General features: G+C 37.4%; 2 protein-coding genes across 23 annotated transcripts in view; both read left to right on the top strand.

Moving 5' to 3' along the window:
* RIMS2 (regulating synaptic membrane exocytosis 2) overlaps nucleotides 1–27,712 on the top strand; it is a 597,264-nt gene that overhangs the window by 31,849 nt on the left and 537,703 nt on the right. The gene's annotated exons all lie outside the window — the stretch shown is intronic.
* LOC132352000 (adenosine 5'-monophosphoramidase HINT1-like) lies at nucleotides 8,117–8,657 on the top strand. The gene has a single exon (XM_059902194.1). The coding sequence runs from the start codon at nucleotides 8,121–8,123 to the stop codon at nucleotides 8,499–8,501; it is 381 nt and encodes a 126-aa protein (XP_059758177.1). The 5' UTR covers nucleotides 8,117–8,120; the 3' UTR covers nucleotides 8,502–8,657.

The raw sequence follows: 27,712 nt of genomic DNA, 5'->3' as shown, positions 1-27,712 counted from the left end.
CAGATATCAAGAGAAGAATCTAATTCAATTCCCTGTGTTCTCTTAGTGAAGAATATAGTCAATTAAATCATATTCTCATGGATATGGATATGGATATCAGTACTTGATATTTCTTATCTGTGTCAAAAGATGTTTTTAAGATGAAATATGTAAAATTATATTCTAGATCAGCATTAACAGAAGAACATTTGCAATTGATTTGGATGATTTGGAAGACTAGGAGGACTAACTTTGAATCCCAACTAAGTAAAGTGTTATTCTCCCCACAAAAGAATTCTGTATATTCTCATTAACAGACCTATATTATTGCTCTCAGTTGTTTGAATTTTGTCAATAGGAATTCTGTGGAAATGTGTTTATTCTCTTGTTATGTTAGTAGTACATATTATCCCCAATTTTGTCTTTTGACCCCAGAGCCTAAAATATTTACTATCTGGCCCTTTAAAGAAAAAGTTTGTTGACCTTTGATTTAGGCCAATAAATACTAGTAGATACTAACCTGAAGTCTGTACACTGTGTTGGCTTTCTTCTTTGAGTAATCAAGAAGAATCTTAAGCTTGAAATGTCCAGTTTACTATTGCCTCTTTCTTGCTAAAAGAAATTTTTTGAGGAACCTTTGAATATAAATTGTTACTTACAACTTAAGAATATAATTATATATGGTTGATCTCAACATTATCATGTCCTTTTTTGCGTCCTTTACAAAGTGTGGACTAAGCAGAAACAACTGTAAACTGTGGACAGAACTAGAACAACTATCTTCATCATCAGCTCTGAAAGTCAGAGCTCCTTTCTCCCAATGAAATTATATCCTAGCATTGTCAGAATTAGCTCTGGTAGAGATTAGGCTGGTAGGAGTAGAGTAGGTGTGGAGGGTTAGTGTAAGTCCTTCTTTCTCCCTTGCTATGCAGGCTATCAGTTCACCCTTAATTACTTCTAAATAGTCTAGCAATGAGCTATACTGCTAGAAAAGCCTTATCTACACCCATATTCTAAGCTTTTGACTCTGATATTAGAAACTACCAAGAGCCTTGTTCATAAATGTGATTATTCATTCCATAAATGGCATATCAGCCTCCAATATATCTCCAGGATTTTAATATTATAATGTTTAACCCCATCACTGAGGTGATCACAGCCAAAAGAACTGCTTAGAATACCTGCAGAACTTTGTCAGAGTTCTACGTTAGCTTTTGACTAGCTTCCAAGAGCCAGTAGTGAACCTTGGCCATATGGTCTGCTTCTGCACTTTTAGTTCTTGTTGAAAGGTGAGGCAAAAAATTGGGTTGATGATAGGCTTAGCAAGGGGTGATGAGTTAGGCTTTCAGGTAGCTAAATGTGGCAAGATGTGTAGGGCTCAACTTTGACAATCTTCTGAATAAGCTTAGAGTGAAGGAGAGAAGGTGAAAAGGCATAAGGAGCAAAGTTAAGGAAGGGACTAAAATTTAGAGTGGCAGACACTGTGCTAGGTGCTTTACATGTATCATTTTATTAAATTACAGCAAAAAATCTGAGAGTGAGGCAGTACCATGCTTATTTTATAAACTCAGAGATCAAGTAATTTAAAGTAGTAAGTAGTAGATTAGAGCCCAGTCCATCTGTCTTCAGTACTTGACTCCAATGATACAGTTGACACAAGTAGATACTATAGCAGGAGAAATAGCCAAAAATGAAACAACAGTTTGGGACACCTCTGACCTCAGCTTCATCATAATTTGTTTTATTGGGAAGTCCAATTGTGTTTGATCCAAACTTTTTTCCTGAGAATGGAACTGCAGAGAATATTCTGATCTCTATTTTTGTTGTTAAACTTTAGGAGGAAGCTCTTTTGACTTTGCCTTAGTAGAAACACATAAGGGCACTTCTGTGGGTATGGGATTGAAGACAGATTTTACATAAGAAAAAACTTTTAAGTTTATTCATATATTTTTGTAGATGTGCTACATGTGTAGAGGAGGCTTAAAGAGTTTCCATGGACCTAAGAAAAAACAATAAGAATGAATTAATGAGAAAGTATTAATATGGTGTGTAGAAATTGTGAAAAAAATCTCAAGATATACACTGGTCAGACTGACTGAGTAATGTCTGTTTTTGAATTGTAAAGTTTAGAAAAGATAAGAAGAAATCTACTGAAGGAAAGCCTCAGATGTTGTCAATAGGCTGTAAAACGAAAACAAACTAACAATTGATTAATTCATTGATCTATTCATCTAACTTTTATCTCCACCATGCAATAGCATCTTTGCTAGGCGCTGGGGAATATAAAAATGAACAAGACATGGTCTTTGTCGTAATCTCTCTAAGTCATGGTTTTCTCATTCATTAATTAGTTTATAATACTTAACTTTAAAGGATTTTTCTGTGAGTTTTACATAAGAGAATATATTAAAATTCTTATAAAGCATTTGGCCACATAATAGAGATTCAGTTAATACCAGAGTCTAGTAAAGGAGACCAAGAAGTGAACAGTGATTGTAATTATAATTGAGATATGTACAAATGATATGGGTATAACTCCTCAGAGCAGATGGCAATGAATTCTGAAGAAGGCTGAATACAATTGGGAAATTGAGTTTTGGAAATGAAAACTTATAACAGTTCAAAAGGTGTCGCACAAGGTACTTCCTTGGTGGTCCAGTGGGTAAGACTCCGTGCTCCCAATGCAGGGGACCTGGGTTCAATCCCTGTTCGGGGAACTAGATCCTGCATGCATGCTGCCACTAAGAGTTCACATGCTGCAACTAAGACTCTGCATGTCACAACTAAGAGTCCGCATGCCGCAACTAAAAGCCCTCATGCTGCAACTGAAAAAGATCCCGCATGCCACAACTAAAGATCCTGCATACAACAACTAAAGATCCCACATGCCGCAAAGAAGATCCTGAGTGCCGCAACTAAGACCTGGTGCAGTCTAAAGAAGTAAATAAATAAATACTAAGGTGACTCACAAACTGGAGAACACTTATACCACAGAAGTCCACCCACTGGAGTGAAGTTTCTGAGCCCATGTCAGGCTTCCCAACCTGGGAGTCCGGCAATGGGAGGAGGAATTCCTAGAGAATCAGACTTTGAGGCTAGCGGGATTTGACTGCAGGACTTTGACAGGACTGGGGGAAACAGACTCCACTCTTGGAGGGCATACACAAAGTAGTGTGCACATCAGGACCCACGGGAAGGAGCAGTGACCCCATAGGAGACGGAACCAGACTTACCTGCTAGTGTTGGAGGGTCTCCAGGAGAGGCGGGGGGTGGCTCTGTCTCACCGTGAGGACAGGGACACTGGCAGCAGAAGTTCTGGGAAGTACTCCTTGGCGTGAGCCCTCCTAGAGTCTGCCAAGAGCCCCACCAAAGAGCGCAGGTAGGCTCCAGTGTTGGGTCGCCACAGACCAAACAACCAACAGGGAGGGAACCCAGTCCCACCCATCAGCAGACAAGCAGATTAAAGTTTTACTGAGCTCTGCCCACCAGAGCAACAGCCAGCTCTACCCACCACCAGTCCCTCCCATCAGGAAACTTGCACAAGCCTCTTAGATAGCCTCATCCACCAGAGGGCAGACAGCAGAAGCAAGAAGAACTACAACCCTGCAGCCTGTGGAACAAAAACTACATTCACAGAAAGATAGACAAGATGAAAAGGCAAAGGGCTATGTACCAGATGAAGGAACAAGAGAAAACCCCAGAAAAACAACTAAATGAAGTGGAGATAGGCAACCTTCCAGAAAAAGAATTCAGAATAATGATAGTGAAGATGATCCAGGACCTCAGAAAAAGAATGGAGGCAACGATCGAGAAGATGCAAGAAATGTTTAACAAAGATCTAGAAGAATTAAAGAACAAACAGACAGAGATGAACAATACAATAACTGAAATGAAAAATACCTAGAAGGAATCAATAGCAGAATAACCGTGGCAGAAGAATGGATAAGTGACCTGGGAGACAGAATGGTGGAATTCACTGCCGCAGAACAGAATAAAGAAAAAAGAATGAAAAGAAATGAAGACAGCCTACGAGACCTCTGGGACAACATTAAGCGCAATAACATTCTCATTATAGGGGTCCCAGAAGGAGAAGAGAGAGAGAAAGGACCAGAGAAAATGTTTGAAGAGATTATAGTCAAAAACTTCCCTAACATGGGAAAGGAAATAGCCACCCAAGTCCAGGAGGTGCAGCAAGTCCCATAAAGGATAAACCCAAGGAGAAACGTGCCGAGACACATAGTAATCAAATTGGCAAAAATTAAAAACAAAGAAAAATTATTGAAAGCAGCAAGGGAAAAACGACAAATAACGTATAAGGGAACTCCCATAAGGTTAACAGCTGATTTCTCAGCAGAATCTCTACAAGCCAGAAGGGAGTGGCATGATATACTTAAAGTGATGAAAGGGAAGAACCTACAACCAAGATTACTCTACCCAGCAAGGATCTCATTCAGATTTGATGGAGAAATCAAAAGCTTTACAGACAAGCAAAAGCTAAGAGAATTCAGCACCACCAAACCAGCTCTACAACAAATGCTAAAGGAACTTCTCTAAGTGGGAAACATAAGGGAAGAAAAGGACCTACAAAACAAAACCCAAAACAATTAAGAAAATGGTCATAGGAACATACATATCAATAATTACCTTAAATGTGAATGGATTAAATGCTCCAACCAAAAGACACAGGCTTACTGAATGGATACAAAACCAAGACCCATATATATGCTGTCTACAAGAGACCCACTTCAGACCTAGGGACACATACAGACTGAAAGTGAGGGGATGGAAAAAGATATTCCATGCAAATGGAAATCAAAAGAAAGCTGGAGTAGCTATACTCATCTCAGATAAAATAGACTTTAAAATAAAGAATGTTACAAGAAACAAGGACACTACATAATGATCAAGGGATCAATCCAAGAAGAAGATATAACAATTATAAATATATATGCACCCAACATAGGAGCACCTCAGTACAGAAGGCAACTGCTAACAGCTATAACAGAGGAAATCGACAGTAACACAATAATAGTGGGGGACTTTAACACCTCACTTACACCAATGGACAGATCATCCAGACAGAAAATTAATAAGGAAACACAAGCTTGAAATGACACAGTAGACCAGGTAGATTTAATTGATATTTATAGGACATTCCATCCAAAAACAGTAGATTACACTTTCTTCTCAAGTGCGCAGGGAACGTTCTCCCGGATAGATCACATCTCGGGTCACAAATCAAGCCTCAGTAAATTTAAGAAAATTGAAATCATATCAAGCACCTTTTCTGACCACAACACTATGAGATTAGAAATCAGTTATAGGGAAAAAAATGTAAAAAACACAAACACATGGAGGCTAAACGATACGTTACCAAATAACCAAGAGATCATTGAAGAAATCAAAGAGGAAATCAAAAAATACCTAGAGACAAATGACAATGAAAACACGACGATCCAAAACCTGTGGGATGCAGCAAAAGCAGTTCTAAGAGGGAAGTTTACAGCTATACAAGCCTACCTCAAGAAACAAGAAAAATCTCAAATGAACAATCTAACCTTACACCTAAAGGAACTAGAGAAAGAAGAACAAACAAAACCCAAAGTTAGCAGAAGGAGAGAAATTATGAAGATCAGAGCAGAAATAAATGAAATAGAAACAAAGAAAACAATAGCAAAGATCAACAAAATTGATAAACCATTAGCCAGACTCATCAAGAAAAAGAGGGAGAGGACTCAAATCAATAAAATTAGAAATGAAAAATGAGAAGTTACAACAGTCACCACAGAAATACAAAGCATCCTAAGAGACTACTACAAGCAACTCTATGCCAATAAAATGGACAACCTGGAAGAAATGGACAAATTCTTAGAAAGGTATAACCTTCCAAGACTGAACCAGGAAGAAACAGAAAATATGAACAGACCAATCACAAGGAATGAAATTGAAACTGTGATTAAAAATATTCCAACTGGGACTTCCCTGCTGGCGCAGTGGTTAAGAATCCACCTGCCAATGCAGGGGACACGGGTTCGAGCTCTGGTCCAGGAAGGTCCCGCATGCTGGGGAGCAACTAAGCCCGTGTGCCACAACTACTGAACTTTTGCTCTAGAGCCCTCGAGCCACAACTACTGAGCCCGTGTGCCACAACTACTGAAGCCTGCAGGCGCCTAGAGCCTATGCTCCACAACAAGAGAAGCCACCACAATGAGAAGCCCTCACACCACAACGAAGAGTAGCCCCTGGTCACCACAACTAGAGAGAGCCCACGTGCAGCAGTGAAGACCCAACACAGTCAAAAATAAATAATAAATAAATACATTTATAAAGAAAGAAAGAAAGAACATGTATATCATCCTAAGGAGGAAGGCTAAAGACAAACTCTTACTGTATACCAAATACTATCCTAAACGTTCCAAAAAAAAAAAAATCTTCCAACAAACAGAAGTCCAGGACCAGATGGCTTCACAGGTGAATTCTATCAAACATTTAGAGAAGAGCTAACACCCATACTTCTCAAACTCTTCCAAAAAATTGCAGAGGAAGGAACACTCCCAAACTCATTCTATGAGGCCACCATCACCCTGATACCAAAACCAGACAAAGATACTACAAAAAAAGAAAATTACAGACCAATATCACTGATGAATATAGATGCAAAAATCCTCAACAAAATGCTAGCAAACAGAATCCAACAACACATTTAAAGGATCATACACCATGATCAAGTGGGATTTATCCCAGGGATGCAAGGATTCTTCAATATACGCAAATCAATCAATGTGATACACCATATTAACAAATTGAAGAAGAAAAACCATATCATCATCTCAATAGATACAGAAAAAGCTTTTGACAAAATTCAACACCCATTTATGATAAAAACTCTCCAGAGAGTGGGCATAGAGGGAACCTACCTCCACATAATAAAGGCCATATACGACAAACCCACAGCAAACATCATTCTCAATGGTGAAAAACTGAAAGGATTTCCTCTAAGATCAGAACGAGACAAGGATGTCCACTCTCACCACTATTATTCAGCATAGTTTTGGAAGTCCTAGCCACATCAATCAGAGAAGAAAAAGGAATAAAAGGAATACAAATTGGAAAAGAAGAAGTAAAACTGTCACTGTTTGCAGATGACATGATACTATACATAGAGAATCCTAAAGATGCCACCAGAAAACTACTAGAGCTAATCAATGAATTTGGTAAAGTTGCAGGATACAAAATTAATGCACAGAAATCTCTTGCATTCCTATACACTAATAGTGAAAAATCTGAAAGAGAAATTAAGGAAACACTCCCATTTACCATTGCAACAAAAAGAATAAAATGCCTAGGAATAAACCTACCTAGGGAGACAAAAGACCTGTACGCAGAAAACTATAAGACACTGATGAAAGAAATTAAAGATGATACCAACAGATGGAGAGATATACCATGTTCTTGGATAGGAAAAATCAATATTGTGAAAATGACTATACTACCCAAAGCAATCTACAGATTCAGTGCAATCCCTATCAAATTACCAATAGCATTTTTTACAGAACTAGAACAAAAAATCTTAAAATTTGTATGGAGACATAAAAGACCCCGAATAGCCAAAGCAGTCTTGAGGGAAAAAAACGGAGCTGGAGGAATCAGACTCCCTGACTTCAGTCTATACTACAAAGCTACAGTAATCAAGACAATGTGGTTCTGGCACAAAAACAGAAATATAGATCAATGGAACAAGATAAAAAGCCCAGAGATAAACCCACACACCTATGGTCAACTAATCTATGACAAAGGAGGCAAGGATATGCAATGGAGAAAAGACAGTCTCTTCAATAAGTGGTGCTGGGAAAACTGGACAGCTACATGTAAAAGAATGAAATTAGAACACTCCCTAACACCATACACAAAAATAAACTCAAAATGGAATAGAGACCTAAATGTAAGACCAGACACTATAAAACTCTTAGAGAAAAACATGGGAAGAACACTCTTTGACATAAATGACAGCAAGATCTTTTTTGATCCACCTCCTAGAGTAATGGAAATAAAAACAAAAATAAACAAATGGGACCTAATGAAACTTCAAAGCTTTTGCACAGCAAAGGAAACCATAAAGAAGACAAAAAGAGGAGGCCGAGATGGCAGATGAGATCGCTAAGGCTCAGGCCACCTGGCCTGGTGGCGACACGATCTTCGGGAAGATCATTCGCAAGGAAATCCCAGCCAAAATCATTTATGAGGATGACCAGTGTCTTGCTTTCCATGACGTTTCCCCTCAAGCACCAACACATTTTCTGGTGATACCCAAGAAACATATATCCCAGATTTCTGCAGCAGAAGATGACGATGAAGGTCTTCTTGGACATTTAATGATTGTTGGCAAGAAATGTGCTGCTGATCTGGGCCTGAAGAAGGGTTATCGAATGGTGGTGAATGAAGGTTCAGATGGGGGACAGTCTGTCTATCATGTTCATCTCCATGTTCTTGGAGGTCGGCAGATGAATTGGCCTCCTGGTTAAGTGTGTTGTAGGGATCATTTTCCCTTCTCTATGCAGTGATCAGATCTGCAAGTTCCAATATGCAAAACAATACTTTTTTTTGCCTGTGTATGGAGAGATTGCAGAAATAATTTAAAAAACCCATACGTAATAAAAGGCATTGTTGCATGGTCTGAATTCTGTATTTGACTTATTTTAAAAAACATATTTGTTGGAATGTTTGAAGGTGGAGTTCATAATTTGGGAGGTTTTTATTTTTTCTCCCCACGGAGGACTCAGCCTATGTACATGGCTATAATGGTGTGAGTGATCTTTGAAGACAAATTTAAAAATTTCATAAAATTAGCTTTAGCTTTGAAATATCCTTTTAGGGTAAAAATTAGTCCAGGAGAAGATTTTCTAATCCAATTCTCTTATTTTCTAAGAACAAAGGAGTATGTGATGTGATTGATCCAGAAAATGACAGTTGTGGGTCTAGCAAAGATGCTTTTTGTCCAGGTCACGTGTTTCTCCTGGACTACTGGGGTAGTGTGGAAGGGATGAAAGTAGATTTGTCACAGAATCTTTGATGACCATGTGAAGCCATACAATGATGTTTCCTTGTTACCTAACGCTATTTATTATAAAGACTTGAAAATATATTATTTAGAATTAACTCTCCAAATTGAAAACTCATTGTTGTGAATGTGTATGTGCACACTAGCAAAAATTTTTAAGTTATGCATGACTCTGGCTATGTAGAGTTGGGGGGAAATCTCAGGGTTTGAGTTCTTATGTAGGCTGACAACAAAACTTTTTTTTTTTTGGTCTTGCCATGCACCCTAGCCTTTCTAAGTTTGTGCAGGGCAAACAGGTTTGCTTCTTTGCTTTCCTTCATGTAGGCACTTTCCAGCTTCTAAAATTTATTTAATACTTCTTGCCTGCTTTGTCTCTTCTCTCATTCTCTTTGTGTTTATGGGTTCCTTCCATTTTTAATCCCTAAGACCATTTTAGTAGACTTTGACACATTTTATTGCAAATTGTTTTTCTTCTAAATTTTTAATTTTATTAGTGACTTAAAAAATTTAGGGAGAGTGGATTAGGGAAATTGGCTGTATATGTCCTACCAGTGAATTTTTTCCAACTGTCATTTTTTTACTTTGTTTATGGTGTTTGTTTAAAATATTTATATGGTTAATGTATCAATTTTTAATTTAGTTCATATTTTTAAGAGCCTTTCCCACCGTAGGAGGATTTATAAAAGAAATTATTCCCCTAATACTTTATGGCTTTACGTATTTTTATGCCTTTTTTATGAGGGAAGTTCTGGGGTGGGGGATGAGTTTTGGAGGGATTTGTGCCACTGTATAAAATGTAATAATGAGAGAAGCATTTGTATTATATATAAGAGGGTTGAGTCTAGTTCCTTAGGCATATTAACTTTCCCATTGATTTCATCAAACTAGTGCTAATAAATCAGGTAGATAACCGCTAAAAAAAAAAAAAAAAAAGAAGACAAAAAGACAACCCTCAGAATGGGAGAAAATATTTGCAAACGAATCAACGGACAAAGGATTAATCTCCAAAATATATAAACAGCTCATGCAGCTCCATATTAAAAAAACAAACAACCCAATCCAAAAATGGGCAGAGGACCTAAATAGACTTTTCTGCAAAGAAGACATACAGATGACCAAGAAGCACATGAAAAGCTGCTCAACATCACTAAGTTTTAGAGAAATGCAAATCAAAACTACTATGAGGTATCACCTCACACTATCAGAATGGGCATCATCAGAAAATCTACAAACAAATGCTGGAGAGGGTGTGGAGAAAAGGGAACCCTCCTGTACTGTTGGTGGGAATGTAAATTGATACAGCCTCTATGGAGAACAGTATGGAGGTTCCTTAAAAAACTAAAAATAGAAGTAGCATATGACCCAGCAATCCCATGACTGGGCATATACAGAGAGAAAACCATAATTCAAAACGACACATGTGCCCAATGTTCATTGCAGCACTATTTACAATAGCCAGGTCATGGAAGCAACCTAAATGCCCATCGACAGACGAATGGATGAAGAAGATTTGGTACATATATACAATGGAATATTACTCAGCCATAAAAAGGAATGAAACTGGGTCATTTGTAGAGACGTGGATGGATCTAGAGACTGTCATACAGAGTGAAGTAAGTCAGAAAGAGAAAAACAAATATCATATATTAACACATATATGTGCAACCTAGAAAAATGGTACAGATGAACTGGTTTGCAGTGCAGAAATAGAGATACAGATGTAGAGAACAAGCATATGGACACCAAGGGGAGAAAGTGGTGGGTGATGGGGGTGGTGGTGGGATGAATTGGGAGATTAAGATTGACATGTATACACTGATGTGTATAAAATGCATGACGAATAAGAACCTGCTGTATAAAATATAAATAAAAGAACAAAATATTAAAAAAAATTAAAATTCTTAACAAAAAAAGAAGAAAAAAACCCAGCAACAGCAACAACAAAAGGTGTCTCATGAAACTCCTACTTTATTTAGAGATATTTTTGAGGATGTGACAGTTTTGGTAAGTCCTGAGATTTTTACCAAAGAATAGTTCTCCCAGTTCTCTGCTGTACTAGTGCATTGATTTAAGATCTTGGATTTGGATTCCAAGCCTGGTTTTTAAGCATCTGACCTTCAAATTACTTAATTTCTTTTGCATCAGCTTTGTCATATAAAATGGGGGTGATAGTACTTACTTCATAAGGTAGTATTTACATGTCTGAAGTGGTAAGCAGTCAGTAAAGGGAAACTATAATTTTTAATACCATAGTACTTTGCTGTAGCCTAATAGTCCCTGATTTCTGCTTGATTATAGTTTTTGCCATCGTCTTTTTCTTTAACCTTTCAACTAATGGGGAAATGCTAGTGTTAGTCTTCTGTGGCATATTTTTTTCTATCAAATGGTGGGGATGGGAGGTGTTTAGCTATATAGAAGTAACCCTGTGGCTCTCTGGTTGGCTATGTGTTATATTTTGGTTAGTTGCAAAAAAAGAAAAAACGGTAACTGTAGAGGTTTATGGCCAATGAGGTCAATTTCTGTTGTATAAAGAACATGTGGAATTAGCCTTATTGTAGTCCCCTAAAGCAGGAAAAATAATATTCTTATTTTACAGCTGAGGAAACTGAACTTAAATTAAGTTAGGTGACATCCAGAGTCGTACTGGGAGAGCCAGGACTTGATCTAGGTTTTTTGAGTTTATATCTGCCTCTCCTTCATGGGAAATTTCATATGTTAGCTCAGCCAGCACATGCTATGTCCAGATCAGGTTACCCATAAAGCTCAGTATTCTGCAAGTTATCTTATTTCCTTTATGTTGTTGACAATCCATTACCTGGTAGTTGGACATGTTCTCAGTATTTCTGTGTTTCCTTCATATACCAGATATATATTTCTACAGGAAAAAAATGTTATTGATAAAAGTTAGGTGAACCAAAAAAAACCCAAAAAACAAAAACTTACCTAACAAATAATGTGACGTCTTTAGCAGGGTTTCCTACTCTCATTCATTGCAACCTTATAGTATTCAGCTATAGTTTAGTTTTTGTTAGTAGGCCTAGGGACCTAAAGATACTTCTATGGGAATATGCATTCTAGGTTATAAACAGCCAATTTAAGAAAGATAATTCTGGAGTATAATCTATTTGAAAGTTGGAGACAGTTTGCACAAATAGAGTTTGGATCAGTGGTACCAGAAATGCAAATCAAGATAGAAACCTTACCTTTAAAGGACTGGTGAGAATAAAATGAAATAATATTATATATATTATTATATAAAGTACCTAACATAGTGCTTGCCTCTGTAATTGCTAGTAGATTCTCAAAAAATGATAGCTCCTTTCTCCCTTTCACCCATAATACCGATCCTTAACGATTACCAACAGTACTTAATATAATCTCCATTCTGTCTCTGAACTAGGACAGAACAACCTTATCTTAACACCAGGCTGCTAGCCAGTGTCCTGTCAAAGCCTTTCAAGGCTCTTCTTAACTGCCAGCATCAAATGGTTCATTCACTTTGAATAGACTGTTAACTCCTGAGAGTGTCGTATCCTTATTTTTCTTTCTTGGCATTCTTGGGAAAAATGTCCATGTGTATTCCTTCTGATTTTCTTATTCTTCCCCACCTTTAGGCAAAATGAAAAGAGTAAACATAGTTATATATTGGTGTTAGATGTGATATTTTTAAAATAGACTTATTTATTTATTTATTTTTGGCTGTGTTGAGTCTTTGTTGCTGCATGCGGGCTTTCTCTAGTTGCAGAGAGCGGGGGCCACTCTTTGTTGTGGTGCACGGGCCTCTCATTGCGGTGGCTTCTCTTGTTGCAGAGCACGGGCTCTAGGCACGTGGGCTTAAGTAGTTGTGGCACGCGGGCTTAGTTACTCCTCACCATGTGGGATCTTCCTGGACCAGGGCTCAAACCCGTGTCCCCTGCACTGGCAGGCAGATTCTCAACCACTGCGCCCCCAGGGAAGCCCAGGAGCACAGTCTTAAAGGAGATGGACTTGTGAAAACAAGACACTGCAGTACATTTTGATGCTTGAGAGGATACTACAGCGGCTCCCAAGAGGAAGGGCCTAGCTTCCTGCTGGGGAGGAAGAAGCCTCCAGAGGTGAATGATGACCACCAGAAGCCGCTGGTTCTGGCGTGTTGCCTGGGTGATAATTTTAAAGCATCATGGTTTATATATCACTTAGCAAACATTTATCACCTACTATGTTCTAGGCATTGTTCTAGCACTATGGGACACAGCAATGAATGAAACCATCAAATAAACCCATCGATAATTTCTACCACTGTGGACTTTACATTCTATATCAGTGTTATTTCCGTAAGTAATGACAGTAACAATTTTCTGGCTCCATACATTTTTGCTTTTTTCAACACTCTTTCAGTTATAATTCAGGCCTAACAGGCCACAATTTTGAAAGTGTATATAAGTCAAGCACAACAAAATAGTTTTATATGTATTTGTATGTACATTGTATTTAGGTATTGTAGAAGGAGTACTGAAAGTGGGTAATCTGTGCTCTAGTTCTAACTCTCCTCTAACTAAATGTGCAGCTTGGCAGGTTATATAAACTCCTTCAACCATGTGTAAAATTGGAAGGAACTCTAAGGTTCCTTCAGCTCTAAGAAATTTTTGTGATTTTAAAGTTTTAAAAAAGGTATATAAAAAGTAGCTTCTCTATAGAATGTGTTATTTTTCTAATGATAGTGTTATCTCAGTGCGGATCCAGAATTCAAACCTTATTCTTTGTAAGTTAAAACTGTATCACCTACACCAACTATACTGACTGAGAAGCAAGGAGACTAGGTAAGAAGGCTACTGATAAACCAAAATCCTTACATCTTTGCAGTTTCTATATTGCAGCATTTCTACTTAAAAATTTGCCATCCTGGTTATGGGTAAGGATTTACCCAAAGATCTGAACATGGAATATTCTCTTTTATGATAAATACCCAACAATCTCAATATTGGTTAAATAGATATGGTAAAAGCATATAGAACAAAAGATAATTTTTGGTAGAGGAGCACAATTTTAAAATGATGCTACATTCTTTAACTTCTAGGTTTAAAGAAATCCCTTTCTCTGTTGCTGGCCACTGTTGCATGTTTTCAAGAATAGGTGAAGAGTGTGAATAGAAATTTAAAAAAACCAACCCCATATCACCTAGCATAGTGCTAAGTACATGGAAGATATTCGATAAGTACTTACTGATATTGATTCATTAGATTGTCAAGAACTGTGAAAAGTCTGAGATTTTACTCTACTTACAAGTTAGCCTGCCACAGTTTCATGGATGCTGGTAGAAGGTATGAGATTCTGGGTCAGAGAGGAAGGACAGTTTATTACTCACAGCAATAGCAATAGCCAGAGCGTGATCATTTCTGCCAATCTCTGAACACCTATTCCCTCATAGTGACACGAAGAGGGCCAGATAATACCTGCACGTGCAGTGGGTTGAGTTATAGCTGAGGAACTCTGAGCCTCAGAACCTCAAATCTTTTATAACGTGGAATAAGCATGCTTGTCCTTTGCTCCGGAAGGAGACATCTTTTTCTTCCAAGGCTGTAACCATATCTGCCCTTGCCTTTGGAGGCACATCTTATCTTCCAGGTCTGTTTTCTATACCAGGGGTCCCCAACCCCTGGGACGTGGACTGGTAGCGGTCCGCGGCCTGTTAGGAACCAGGCAGCACAGCAGGAAGTGAGCCGCGGGCGAGTGAGCGAAGCTTCATTGGCCGCTCCCCATCACTCCCCATCGCTCGCATTACCGCCTGAACCATTCCCCCCCATCCCCCCCGCCCAAAAGGTTGGGGGCCGCTGTTCTATACAGACATCCTTGAGAAGGTACTACAAAAGAATCAGAAGTTAGTGCCTCTGTTCACAAGACAGGCTGAAAAGAGAGACTCATGGAGAATTGTCTCCCAACATAAATTCTTTACTAGAATTATTGTTATATTAAAGGATGAAAAGGCAAATTTAGATTTAATCTTCTTTATCTCTATTCACTAAAATACTAGACACTGATAAACATGTGACCTTTATTTAAAAATCTTCAGAGAAGAGTACACTCTGAAAGTAGTATTTAAGTAAATTCTTGAATGTTGTTGAATACATCAAACATTTGACTATATTTACATTTTGAATCAAGGGGGATGGAAAGGTAGCTTATATAACAATTCAAGTGCTTTACATATAAAGTAATGAGACTGCATGCCAATGTCCAGGGATTTAGAGAGTGTTCAAAAACACAAGCTGAACATATTGTACAACCATGACATTTAAGATGTTTTAAATTAAACAAGTTTAATTCAAGACTTTCATTCACTTTTTCAAATACCTTAATGAAATGAAACCCCAGATACTATATTTATGGTCTTCTGAGGTTCTGTTAATGAATATAGATGTACCCCTTACGTTAAGTGGAATTGGTTAGCCACTTGACTAGTACTGCTTGCAAACAAACCAATAAATAAACAACAACAAAAAACCCCACAAACCATAGACCAATGAAAACAAACCAGCAACCAAAATTACTGCCTGTATCTTTAAATTCTTATATGTGTTTTGGAATTTGTTTGACAAAGTTAAGTTGGTTTTAAAATTTAGCACAGTGACTCAGTTGCAGCTGTTCCAAATAATTGGTCATGAGCTTTTTATACTATCTGGCTTAATTTAACAGAGTACAGCTTCCTGCCATTTTTTTCTTCTCTGTGATCCAGAATCTGAAATATACACATCTTAAGGGATTATATCAATTGTTCATATTTAAGGATAACAATCTAGCATAGGCTTTATGAAGAGCAGTTTTTATATACTTTTTATTTTAGATACTTTCATCTGGATAGATAAAAAATAATAGGAATTGCAATGTATTTTTAAAATAAGAAACCTGTACTCATTGTATGAATTTAGAAAACTCAGGCATATAAAGAAGTGATCCTTACACTTAGAGATAGCTACTTAAACATTTGGCATATGACCCAATTACTACATCTTGACATCTGATTTACTAGTTTTGCAATGATTAAAACTATTTATATATTATTGTGGTGGACGTCAATACATACATAAACAAATCACCAGTTCTGATCCACTGAGAAAAATTTCCCTTAAAAAAATATATATATATATACTTCCTTACTCACATTAGCGACAACAACAATACAACCACAGCAACAAAACAAAAAGGTGTGCTCCTAATATATCTTAACTTAATAAACATTAGCTACTTGACAACCATAAAAATGAGTTAGCACCTACTTGACCGGGTTACTCAAGATCTTTATATAGGCAGGTGTTTTCCCTTGGACTGTTTTCGTGTCCTCAAAGCACAGTTTATACTGTGGCACTGCAATGTTTAAGTCTGTTGCACATTTTTGGTCCTAATTCTCCTGTATAGAAGAGGAACATAACATTTGTAACACATGCACTGAAATTAATTTCTCTGTTCAACTCTTAACTCGTGTTTATTTGAAATATGATTATAGGGAAAAATGAACTGGTTTTTAATAAACATATCAGATCCTACACCTTTGAATGGATATTTATTCCTTTAAAGTAGTCATCTTGGGAGACTATAGGTTTATTCCAACTATTCTGTCATTACTGTTTACATTTTTTAGGGATTAGGCATGGGCATCTTTTGTAATAGTGAAAGCAGAAAGAGAGAGTAAAAGAACAGAAAGAGCAAGAGCGTCAGCAGGAGAGTCCCACTGTTGGTGACATTAGTTCCATCTTCATATCTTCAGCCAAACATTTAGAGAAGCCTCGTACTGGGGACTCTGGCTGGATCCTATTTAGACTCTCAACTGAGACTTGATGGACATATGGGCTAAAGACATGTATGTGTATAGAAGTTGATTATCTCTGACTAAGATTTACACCTAGCATCGGAATACATAGCATCAGTGCGTTGATTAGGGACAGAATATTCCAGGTACATTTTCACAAAGCTACCTTCCAGCAACTCTCTTTAGTTCCAGTGGTTTTTGTTAAGATGTAGAGGTGCTAAAGTGAAGGAGGGAGAGCGAGGAAATCTTGGTTCTGATTTTGTGATATTATTTAGTTTTTCAGCAAATGTTGGCAATGCTACGGAAAGCCCGAACGAACTTTTTGGCCAACCCAATATTTTTGCCTCCTATAGAATTGTATTAATATGATTACTTAAATCTAAAAAATAGAAAATTGAGAAGACTGAAATATAGAATTTTACTAAGGGTGAAAAGAGGTCAAGACTAGTGCTATAGTCTTAGAGTGCCAGAAAGCAAGAAGAGGGCTCTCTTTCCCACTTCTTTCAGGGATACTCCCAAACTTTATCATTCTCTTTGAATTTTCACCTCCTTTCCCATACTCTTAACTCTCAGTTGGTGACCTGACTTCCCACTACATTGGGAAAATGGAGTCCATAGCACATGAACTCTCTCATTTTTATACAGTCTACTTAATATTTGCTTGTATATATTGATTTACTTGTATTTATATTTTGTGGTGAACATTTGTTGGTTATTTCCCCCAGGATATTTTCCTATTCCTCCTGTCTAACAGTATCCAGTCTCCTAGTCTTACAGTTTAGGTGGTAGCTACTCTGGAACAAGATGTAGGGAATGTTCAAGAGCAGTGGTGATCTTGTTCTATATCCTTTCCCATATCCTTGTTCTATATGTTGTTTTAATTTTTCCTATTTTATACTAACCCTTCATTTTCTTGGCTAAATTCTTAATCGGTTCTCTCTCTCTGCCACTCTCTCTCCAGCTTTATTGAAATATAATTCATGTATACAAATCACTCTTTCAAAGTGTACAATTTAATATTTTTTAGTATAGTCACAGTGTTGAGCCATCACCATGATCTAATTGTAGAACGTTTTTGTCTCCCTAAAAAAATCCCTGTACCCATTAGCACTCATTAACCCCTTTCCCCATCCTAAGCAACCATAACCTACTTTTTATCTCTGTGGATTTGCCTATTCTGGACATTTTGTATAAATAGGATCATACAATATGTTGCCTTTGTGACTGGTTTCTTTCACTCAGTATAACTTTTTCAAGGGTCATCCATGCTGTAACACATGTCAGTACATCATTTCTTTTTTTTTTTTTTTCTGATTGGGATAAAATACACATAACAAAATCTATCATTTTAATCATTTAAAATGTACAATTCAGTGGCATGTAGTACATTCACGATGTTGTGTAACTGTCACAACTACCTAGTTCCAGGACATTTTCATCACCTAAAAAAGAAACCCTGTACCTATTAAAGTCACACCCCATCACCCCCTCCCCCAGCCTCTAATTTGGCAGCCACTAATTTGGCAACCACTAATCTGCTTTTGGATTTGCTTATTCTGGATATTTCATATAAATTAAATCATGTAAGGTGAAACCTTTTGTGTCTGGTTTCTTATTTTCTTAAATTTATTTTATTGAAGTATAGTTGATTTACAGTGTTGTGTTAATTTCTGCTGTACAGCAAATTGATTCAGTTATATATATATATACACATTCTTTTTCATATTTTTTCCATTATGGTTTATCACAGGATATTGAATATAGTTCCCTGTGCTGTATACAGTAGGACGTTGTTGTTTATCCATTCTATGTATAATAGTTTGTATCTGCTAATCCAAAACTCCTAATCTATCCCTTCCCCAACCCCCCTTGACAATCACAAGTCTGTTCTCTATGTCTGTGAGTCTGTTTCTGTTTCACAGATAAATTCATTTGTGTCATATTTTAGATTCCACATACAAGTGATATCATATGGTATTTGTCTTTCTGATTTACTTCATTGCGTATGATAATCTCTAGGTCTATTCAAGTTGCTGCAAATGGCATTATTACATTCCTCTTTATGGCTGATTAGTATTCCATTGTATGTATATATATATACAACATCTTCTTTATCCATTCATCTGTCGATGGACATTTAGGTTGTTTCCATGTCTTGGCTATTGTAAATAGTGTTGCAATGAACATTGGGTGCATACATCTTTTCGAATTATGTTTTTCTCTGGATATATGCCCAGCAGTGGAATTGCAGGATCGTATGGCAACTCTACTTTTAGTTTTTTGAGGAACCTTCATACTGTTTTCCACAGTGGCTGCACCAACTTACATTCCCACCAATAGTTTAGGAGGGTTCCCTTTTCCCCACACCCTCTGCAGCATTTATTATTATTTTTTTTTTTTAAATTTTTTATTTATTTATTTATTTAATTTATGGCTGCTTTGGGTCTTTGTTTCTGCGCGAGAGCTTTCTCCAGCTGTGGCAAGCGGGGGCCACTCTTCATCGCGGTGCGCGGGCCTCTCGCTGTCGCGGAGCACAGTCTCCAGACGCGCAGGCTCAGTAATTGTGGCTTATGGGCCTAGCCGCTCTGTGGCATGTGGGATCTTCCCAGACCAGAGCTCGAACCCGTGTCCCCTGCATTGGCAGGCAGATTCTCAACCACTGCGCCACCAGGGAAGCCCAGCATTTATTATTTATAGACTTTTTAATGATAGCTATTCAGTGTGTGTAAGGTGGTACCTCATTGTAGTTTTGATTTCCACTTCTCAAATAATTAATGATGTTTAGCATCTTTTAATGGTCCTGTTGGTACTCTGTATGTCTTCTCTAGAGAAATGTCTATTTAGATCTTCTGCCCATTTTTTCGATTTTTTTTTTGTTGTTATTGAGTTGTATGAACTGTTTGTATATTTTGGAAATTAAGCTCTTGTTGGTTGCATCATTTGCAAATACTTTCTCCCAGTCCATAGGTTGTCTTCTCATTTTGTTTATTGTTTCCTTTGCTGTACAAAATGTGTCTGGCTTCTTTTATTTAGCATAATGTTTTCAAGGTTCACCCATGTCATAACATTTATATTATTTCATTTTTCTTAAATGACAGGAGAATAGTCCAGTTAATGGATATACTAAATTTTATTTATCCATTAATCAGTTTTTATTATTAACATTTAAAAAATTGATGTATAATTGACTTACAGTATTATATATTAGTTTCAGGTGTATAACATGGTGATTCAGTATTTCTATACATTACAAAATGATCACCATGATAAGTCTAGTTGCTATCTGTCACCATACAAAATTATTACAATATTATTGACTATATTCCCTATGCTGTACATTACATCCATGTGACTTATTTATTTAGTAACTAGAAGTTTGTACCTCTTAATCTCCCTCACCTATTTCATTCATCCCTTCCACCCTCCCTCCCCTCTGGCAACCACAGGTTTGATCTCATTATCTATGAGTCTGTTTCTGTTTTGTTATATTTGTTCTATTGTTTCAATTTTTATTTACCATGTATAAGTGAAATCATATGGTATTTGTCTTTCTCTGTTGGACTTATTTCACTTAGCATAATACTCTCTAGGTTCATCCATGTTGGTGCAAATGGCAAGATTTTATTCTTTTTTATGGCAGAGTAATATTCCATTGTATACATATATCACATCTTTATCCATTCATCTATTGATGAGCATTGAGATTGCTTCCATATCTTGGCTATTGTAAATAATGTTCTAATGAACATAGGGGTGCATATATCTTTTCAAATTGGTTTTTTCTTTGTTTTTTTGGGAAAAATAACCAGAAGTGGAATTGCTGGATTATATGGTAGTTCTATTTTTAATTTTTTTTGAGGAATTTCCATGCTGTTCCTGTAGTGGTTGCACCAATTTACATTCCCACCAACAGTGAACTAGGATTCCCTTTTCTGCACATCCTCAATAACTCTAGTTACTTGTTGTCTTTTTGATAATAGCAATTCTGACAGGTGTGAGTTGATATCTCATTGTGGTTTTGATTTGCATTTCCCTGATGATTAGTGATGTTGAGCATTTTTTCATGTGCCTGTTGGCCATCTGTGTGTCTTCTTTGGGAACATGTCTAGTCACATCCTCTGCTCATTTTTAAATCAGGTTGTATGTTTCTTTGATGTTGAGTTGTAAGAATTTTGTGTATATTTTTGATATTAACCCCTTATCAGGTATATTGTTTGCAAATATCTTCTCACATTCACTAGGCTACCTTTTCATTTTGTTGGTAGTTTTCTTTTTTTTTTTTTTTTAACATCTTTATTGGAGTATAATTCCTTTACAATGGTGTGTTAGTTTCTGCTTTTTAACAAAGTGAATCAGTTATACATATACATATGTTCCCATATCTCTTCCCTCTTGCGTCTCCCTCCCTCCCACCCTCCCTATCCCACCCCTCTAGGTGGTCACAAAGCACCGAGCTGATCTCCCTATGCTATGCGGCTGCTTCCCACTAGCTATCTATTTTACATTTGGTAGTGTATATATGTTGTTGGTAGTTTTCTTGGCTCTGCAAAAGCTTTTCAGCTTGATGTAGACCCATTTGTTTATTTTTTCTTTTGTTTAACTTGCTTGAGAAGACATATCCAAAAAAAATTGCTAAGACTGATGTCAAAGAGCATACTGTATGTTTTCTTCTAAGAGTGTTATGGTTTCATATCTTAGATTTAAGTCCATAATCTATATTAAGCTTATTTTTGTACACGGTGTGAGAAAGTACTCCAGTTTGATTCTTTTGCATTTAGCTTCCCAGATTTTCCAACACCATTTATTGAAGAGGCTATTTTTACCCCATTGTATATTCTTGCCTCCTTTCTCATAGATTAGTTGCCCATACAAGTGTGGGTTTATTTTTAGGATCTCTATTCTGCTCCATTGATCTATGTGTCTGTTTTTGTGCCAGTACCATACTGTTTTTTTTTTTCTTTTAGTATTAGTTGTTTTTTTTTTAATTTTTTATACTGCAGGTTCTTATTAGTCATCAGTTTTATACACATCAGTGTATACATGTCAATCCCAATCGCCCAATTCAGCAAACCACCATCTTCACCCCACTGCGGTTTTCCCCCCTTGGTGTCCATACGTTTGTTCTCTACATCTGTGTCTCAACTTCTGCCCTGCAAACTGGTTCATCTGTACCATTTTTCTAGCTTCCACATACATGCGTTAATATACGATATTTGTTTTTCTCTTTCTGACTTACTTCATTCTGTATGACAGTCTCTAGATCCATCCACATCTCAACAAATGACTCAATTTCGTTCTTGTTTATGGCTGAGTAATATTCCATTGTATATATGTACCACAACTTCTTTATCCATTCGTCTGTCGATGGGCATTTAGGTTGCTTCCATGACCTGGCTATTGTAAATAGTGCTGCAATGAACATTGGGGTGCATGTGTCTTTTTGAATTATGGTTTTCTCTGGGTATATGCCCAGTAGTGGGATTGCTGGATCATATGGTAATACTATTTTTAGTTTTTTAAGGAACCTCCATACTGTTCTCCATAGTGGCTGTATCAATTTACATTCCCACCAGCAGTGCAAGAGGGTTCCCTTTTCTCCACACCCTCTCCAGCATTTGTTGTTTGTAGATTTTCTGATGATGCCCATTCTAACTGGTGTGAGGTGATACCTCATTGTAGTTTTGATTTGCATTTCTCTAATAATTAGTGATGTTGAGCAGCTTTTCATGTACTTCTTGGCTACCTGTATGTCTTCTTTGGAGGAATGTCTATTTAGGTCTTCAGCCCATTTTTGGATTGGGTTGTTTGTTTCTTTAATATTGAGCTGCATGAGCTGTTTATATATTTTGGAGATTAATCCTTTGTCTGTTGATTCATTTACAAATACTTTCTCCCATTCTGAGGGTTGTCTTTTTGTCTTGTTTATGGTTTCCTTTGCTGTGCAAAAGCTTTGAAGTTTCATTAGGTTCCATTTGTTTATTTTTGTTTTTATTTCCATTACTCTAGGAGGTGGATCAAAAAAGATCTTGCTGTCATTTATGTCAAAGAGTGTTCTTCCTATGTTTTCCTCTAAGAGTTTTATAGTGTCTGGTCTTACATTTAGGTCTCTATTCCATTTTGAGTTTATTTTTGTGTATGGTGTTAAGGAGTATTCTAATTTCATTCTTTTACATGTAACTGTCCAGTTTTCCCAGCACCACTTATTGAAGAGACTGTCTTTTCTCCATTGTATATCTTTGCCTCCTTTGTCATAGATTAGTTGACCATTGGTGTGTGGGTTTATCTCTGGGCTCTCTATCTTGTTCCATTGATCTATGTTTCTGTTTTTGTGCCAGTACCATATTGTCTTGATTACTGTAGCTTTGTAGTATAGTCTGAAGTCAGGGAGTCTGATAACTCCAGCTCCGTCTTTTTCCCTAAAGACTGCTTTGGCTATTCGGGGTCTTTTGTGTCTCCATACAAATTTTAAGATGATTTGTTCTAGTTCCGTAAAAAATGCCATTGGTAATTTGATAGGGATTGCATTGAATCTGTTGATTGCTTTGGGTAGTATAGTCATTTTCACAATATTGATTCTTCCAATCCAAGAACATGGTATATCTCTCCATCTGTTGGTATTATCATTTAATTTCTTTCATCAGTGTCTTATAGTTTTCTGCATACAGGTCTTTTGTCTCCCTAGGTAGGTTTATTCCGAGGTATTTTATTCTTTCTGTTGCAATGGTCAATGGGAGTGTTTCCATAATTTCTCTTTCAGATTTTTCATCATTAGTGTATAGGAATGCAAGAGATTTCTGTGCATTCTGTGCATTAATTTTGTATCCTGCAACTTTAGCAGATTCATTGATTAGCTCTAGTAGTTTTCTGGTGGCATGTTTAGGATTCTCAGTATCATGTCATCTGCAAACAGTGACAGTTTTGCTTCTTCTTTTCCAATTTGTATTCTATTTCTTTTTCTTCTCTGATTGCTGTGGCTAGGACCTCCAAAACTATGTTGAATAATAGTGGTGAGAGTGGACATCCTTGTTTCGTTCCTGATCTTAGAGGAAATGGTTTCAGTTTTTCACCATTGAGAATGATGTTTGTTGTGGCTTTGTCATGTATGGGCTTTATTATGTTGAGGGAGGTTCCCTCTATGCCCACTTTCTGGAGAGTTTTTATCAGAAATGGGTGTTGAATTTTGTCAAAAGCTTTCTCTGCATCTATTGAGATGATCATATGGTTTTTATTCTTCAATTTGTTAATATGGTGTATCACATTGATTTGCATATATTGAAGAATCCTTGCATCCCTGGGATAAATCCTACTTGATCGTGGTGTATGATCCTTTTAATGTGTTGTTGGATTCTGTTTGCTAGTATTTTGTTGAGGATTTTTGCATCTATATTCATCAGTGATATTGGTCTGTAATTTTCTTTTTTTATAGTATCTTTGTCTGGTTTTGGTATCAGGGTGCTGGTGGCCTCGTAGAATGAGTTTGGTAGTGTTCCTTCCTCTGCAATTTTTTGGAAAAGTTTGAGAAGGATAGGTGTTAGCTCGTCTCTAAATGTTTGATAGAATTCACCTGTGAAGCCATCTGGTCCTGGACTTTAATTTGTTGGAAGATTTTTATTCACAGTTTCAATTTCATTACTTGTGATTGGTCTGTTCATATTTTCTGTTTCTTCCTGGTTCAGTCTTGGAAGGTTATACCTTTCTAAGAATTTGTCCATTTCTTCCAGGTTGTCCATTTTATTGGCATAGAGTTGCTTTTAGTAGTCTCTTAGGATGCTTTGTATTTCTGTGGTGACTGTTGTAACTTCTCATTTTTCATTTCTAATTTTATTGATTTGAGTCCTCTCCCTCTTTTTCTTGATGAGTCTGGCTAATGGTTTATCAATTTTATCTTCTCAAAGAGCCAGCTTTTAGTTTTATTGATCTTTGCTATTGTTTTCTTTGTTTCTATTTCATTTATTTCTGCTCTGATCTTTATGATTTCTTTCCTTCTGCTAACTTTGGGTTTTGTTTGTTCTTCTTTCTCTAGTTCCTTTAGGTGTAAGTTTAGATTGTTTACTTGAGATTTTTCTTGTTTCTTGAGGTAGGCTTGTATAGCTATAAACTTTCCTCTTAGAACTGCTCTTGCTGCATCCCATAGGTTTTGGATCATCGTGTTTTCATTGTCATTTGTCTTTAGGTATTTTTTGATTTCCTCTTTGATTTCTTCAGTGATCTCTTGGTTATTTGGTAATGTATTGTTTAGCCTCCATGTGTTTGTGTGTTTTACATATTTTTCCCTGTAATTGGTTTCTAATCTCATAGCATTGTGGTCAGAAAAGATGCTTGATATGATTTCAATTTTCTTAAATTTACTGAGGCTTGATTTGTGACCCGAGTTGTGATCTATACTGGAGAATGTTCCGTGAGCACTTGGGAAGAAAGTGTAATCTGCTGTTTTTAGATGTAATGCCCTATAAATATCAATTAAATCTACCTGGTCTACTGTGTCATTTCAAGCTTGTGTTTCCTTATTAATTTTCTGTCTGGATGATCTGTCCATTGGTGTAAGTGAGGTGTTAAAGTCCCCCACTATTATTGTGTTACTGTTGATTTCCTCTGTTATAGCTGTTAGCAGTTGCCTTATGTATCGAGGTGCTCCTATGTTGGGTGCATATATATTTATAATTGTTATATCTTCTACTTGGATTGATCCCTCGATCATTATGTAGTGTCCTTCCTTGTTTCTTGTAACATTCTTTATTTTAAAGTCTATTTTATCTGATATGAGTATAGCTACTCCAGGTTTCTTTTGATTTCCATTTGCATGGAATATCTTTTTCCATCCCCTCACTTTCAGCCTGTATGTGTCCCTAGGTCGGAAGTGGGTCTCTTGTAGACAGCATATATATGGGTCTTGGTTTTGTATCCATTCATCCAGTCCATGTCTTTTGGCTGGAGCATTTAATCCATTCACGTTTAAGGTAATTATCGATATGTATGTCCCTATGACCATTTTCTTAATTGTTTTGGGTTTGTTTTTGTAGGTCCTTTTCTTCTCTTGTGTTTCCCACTTAGAGAAGTTCCTTTAGCATTTGTTGTAGAGCTGGTTTGGTGGTGCTGAATTCTCTTAGCTTTTGCTTGTCTGTAAAGCTTTTGATTTCTCCATCGAATCTGAATGAGATCCTTGCCGGGTAGAGTAATCTTAGTTGTAGGTTCTTCCCTTTCATCACTTTAAGTATATCATGCCACTCCCTTCTGGCTTGTAGAATTTCTGCTGAGAAATCAGCTGTTAACCTTATGGGAGTTCCCTTGTAGGTTATTTGTCATTTTTCCCTTGCTGCTTTCAATAATTTTTCTTTGTCTTTAATTTTTGCCAATTTGATTACTGTGTGTCTCGGCGTGTTTCTCCTTGGGTTTATCCTGTATGGGACTCGCTGCGCTTCCTGGACTTGGGTGGCTATTTCCTTTCCCATGTTAGGGAAGTTTTCAACTATAATCTCTTCAGATATTTTCTCTGGTCCTTTCTCTCTCTCTTCTCCTTCTGGGACCCCTATAATGTGAATGTTGTTACGTTTAATGTTGTCCCAGAGGTCTCGTAGGCTGTCTTCATTTCTTTTCATTCTTTTTTCTTTATTCTGTTCCGCAGCAGTGAATTCCACCATTCTGTCCCGCAGCAGTGAATTCCACCATTCTGTCGTCCAGGTCGCTTATCTGTTCTTCTGACTCAGTTATTCTGCTATTGATTCCTTCTAGTGTAGTTTTCATTTCAGTTATTGTATTGTTCATCTCTGTTTTTTTGTTCTTTAATTTTTCTAGATCTTTGTTAAACATTTCTTGCATCTTCTTGATCTTTGCCTCCATTCTTTTTCCGAGGTTCTGGATCATCTTTACTATCATTATTCTGAATTCTTTTTCTGGAAGGTTGCCTATCTCCACTTCATTTAGCTGTTTTTCTGGGGTTTTATCTTGTTCCTTCATCTGGTACATAGCCCTCTGCCTTTTCATCTTGTCTATCTTTCTGTGAATGTAGTTTTTGTTCCACAGGCTGCAGGATTGTAGTTTTTCTTGCTTCTGCTGTCTGCCCTCTGGTGGATGAGGCTATCTAAGAGGCTTGTGCAAGTTTCCTGATGGGAGGGACTGGTGGTGGGCAGAGCTGACTGTTGCTCTGGTGGGCAGAGCTTAGTAAAAGTTTAATCCACTTGACTGTTGATGGATGGGGCTGGGTTCCCTCCCTGTTGGTTGTTTGGCCTGAGGCAACCCAACACTGGAGCCTACCTGGGCTCTTTGGTAGGGCTAATGACAGATTCTGGGAGGGCTCATGCCAAGGAGTACTTCCCAGAGCTTCTGCTGCCAGTGTCCTTGTCCCCACAGTGAAACAGAGCCACCCCCCGCCTCAGCAGGAGACCCTCCAACACTAGCAGGTAGGTCTGGTTCAGTCTCCCCCGGGGTCACTGCTCCTTCCCTGGGTCCCGATGCACACACTACTTTGTGTGTGCCCTCCAAGAGTGGAGTCTTTGTTTCCCCCAGTCCTGTCGAAGTCCTGCAGTCAAATCCTGCTTGGCTTCAAAGTCCAATTCTCTGGGGATTCCTTCTCCCATTGCTGCACCCCCTGGTTGTGAAACGTGACTTGGAGCTCAGAATCTTCATTCCAGTGGGTGGACTTCTGTGGTATAATTGTTCTCCAGTTTGTGAGTCTCCCACCCAGCAGTTATGGGATTTGATTTTATTGTGATTGCACCCCTCCTACTGTCTCATTGCAGGTTCTCCTGTGTCTTCGGATGTGGGGTATATTTTTTGGTGAGTTCCAGTGTCTTTTTGTTGATGATTGTTCAGCAGTTAGTTGTGATTCCAGTGCTTTCACAAGAGGGAGTGAGCACACGTCCTTCTACTCCACCATCTTGAACCAATCTGTATTT

Source organism: Balaenoptera ricei, chromosome 17, assembly GCF_028023285.1.
Source record: "Balaenoptera ricei isolate mBalRic1 chromosome 17, mBalRic1.hap2, whole genome shotgun sequence".
Classification (NCBI taxonomy): Eukaryota; Metazoa; Chordata; class Mammalia; order Artiodactyla; family Balaenopteridae; genus Balaenoptera; species Balaenoptera ricei.
Note: the sequence above shows the minus strand (reverse complement) of the source record. Positions and strands in the feature narration are given on the sequence as shown.

Bases quoted from the DNA above. Each gene is read 5' to 3' on its own strand.
- LOC132352000 (XM_059902194.1), top strand. From the start codon at position 8,121: ATGGCAGATGAGATCGCTAAGGCTCAGGCCACCTGGCCTGGTGGCGAC.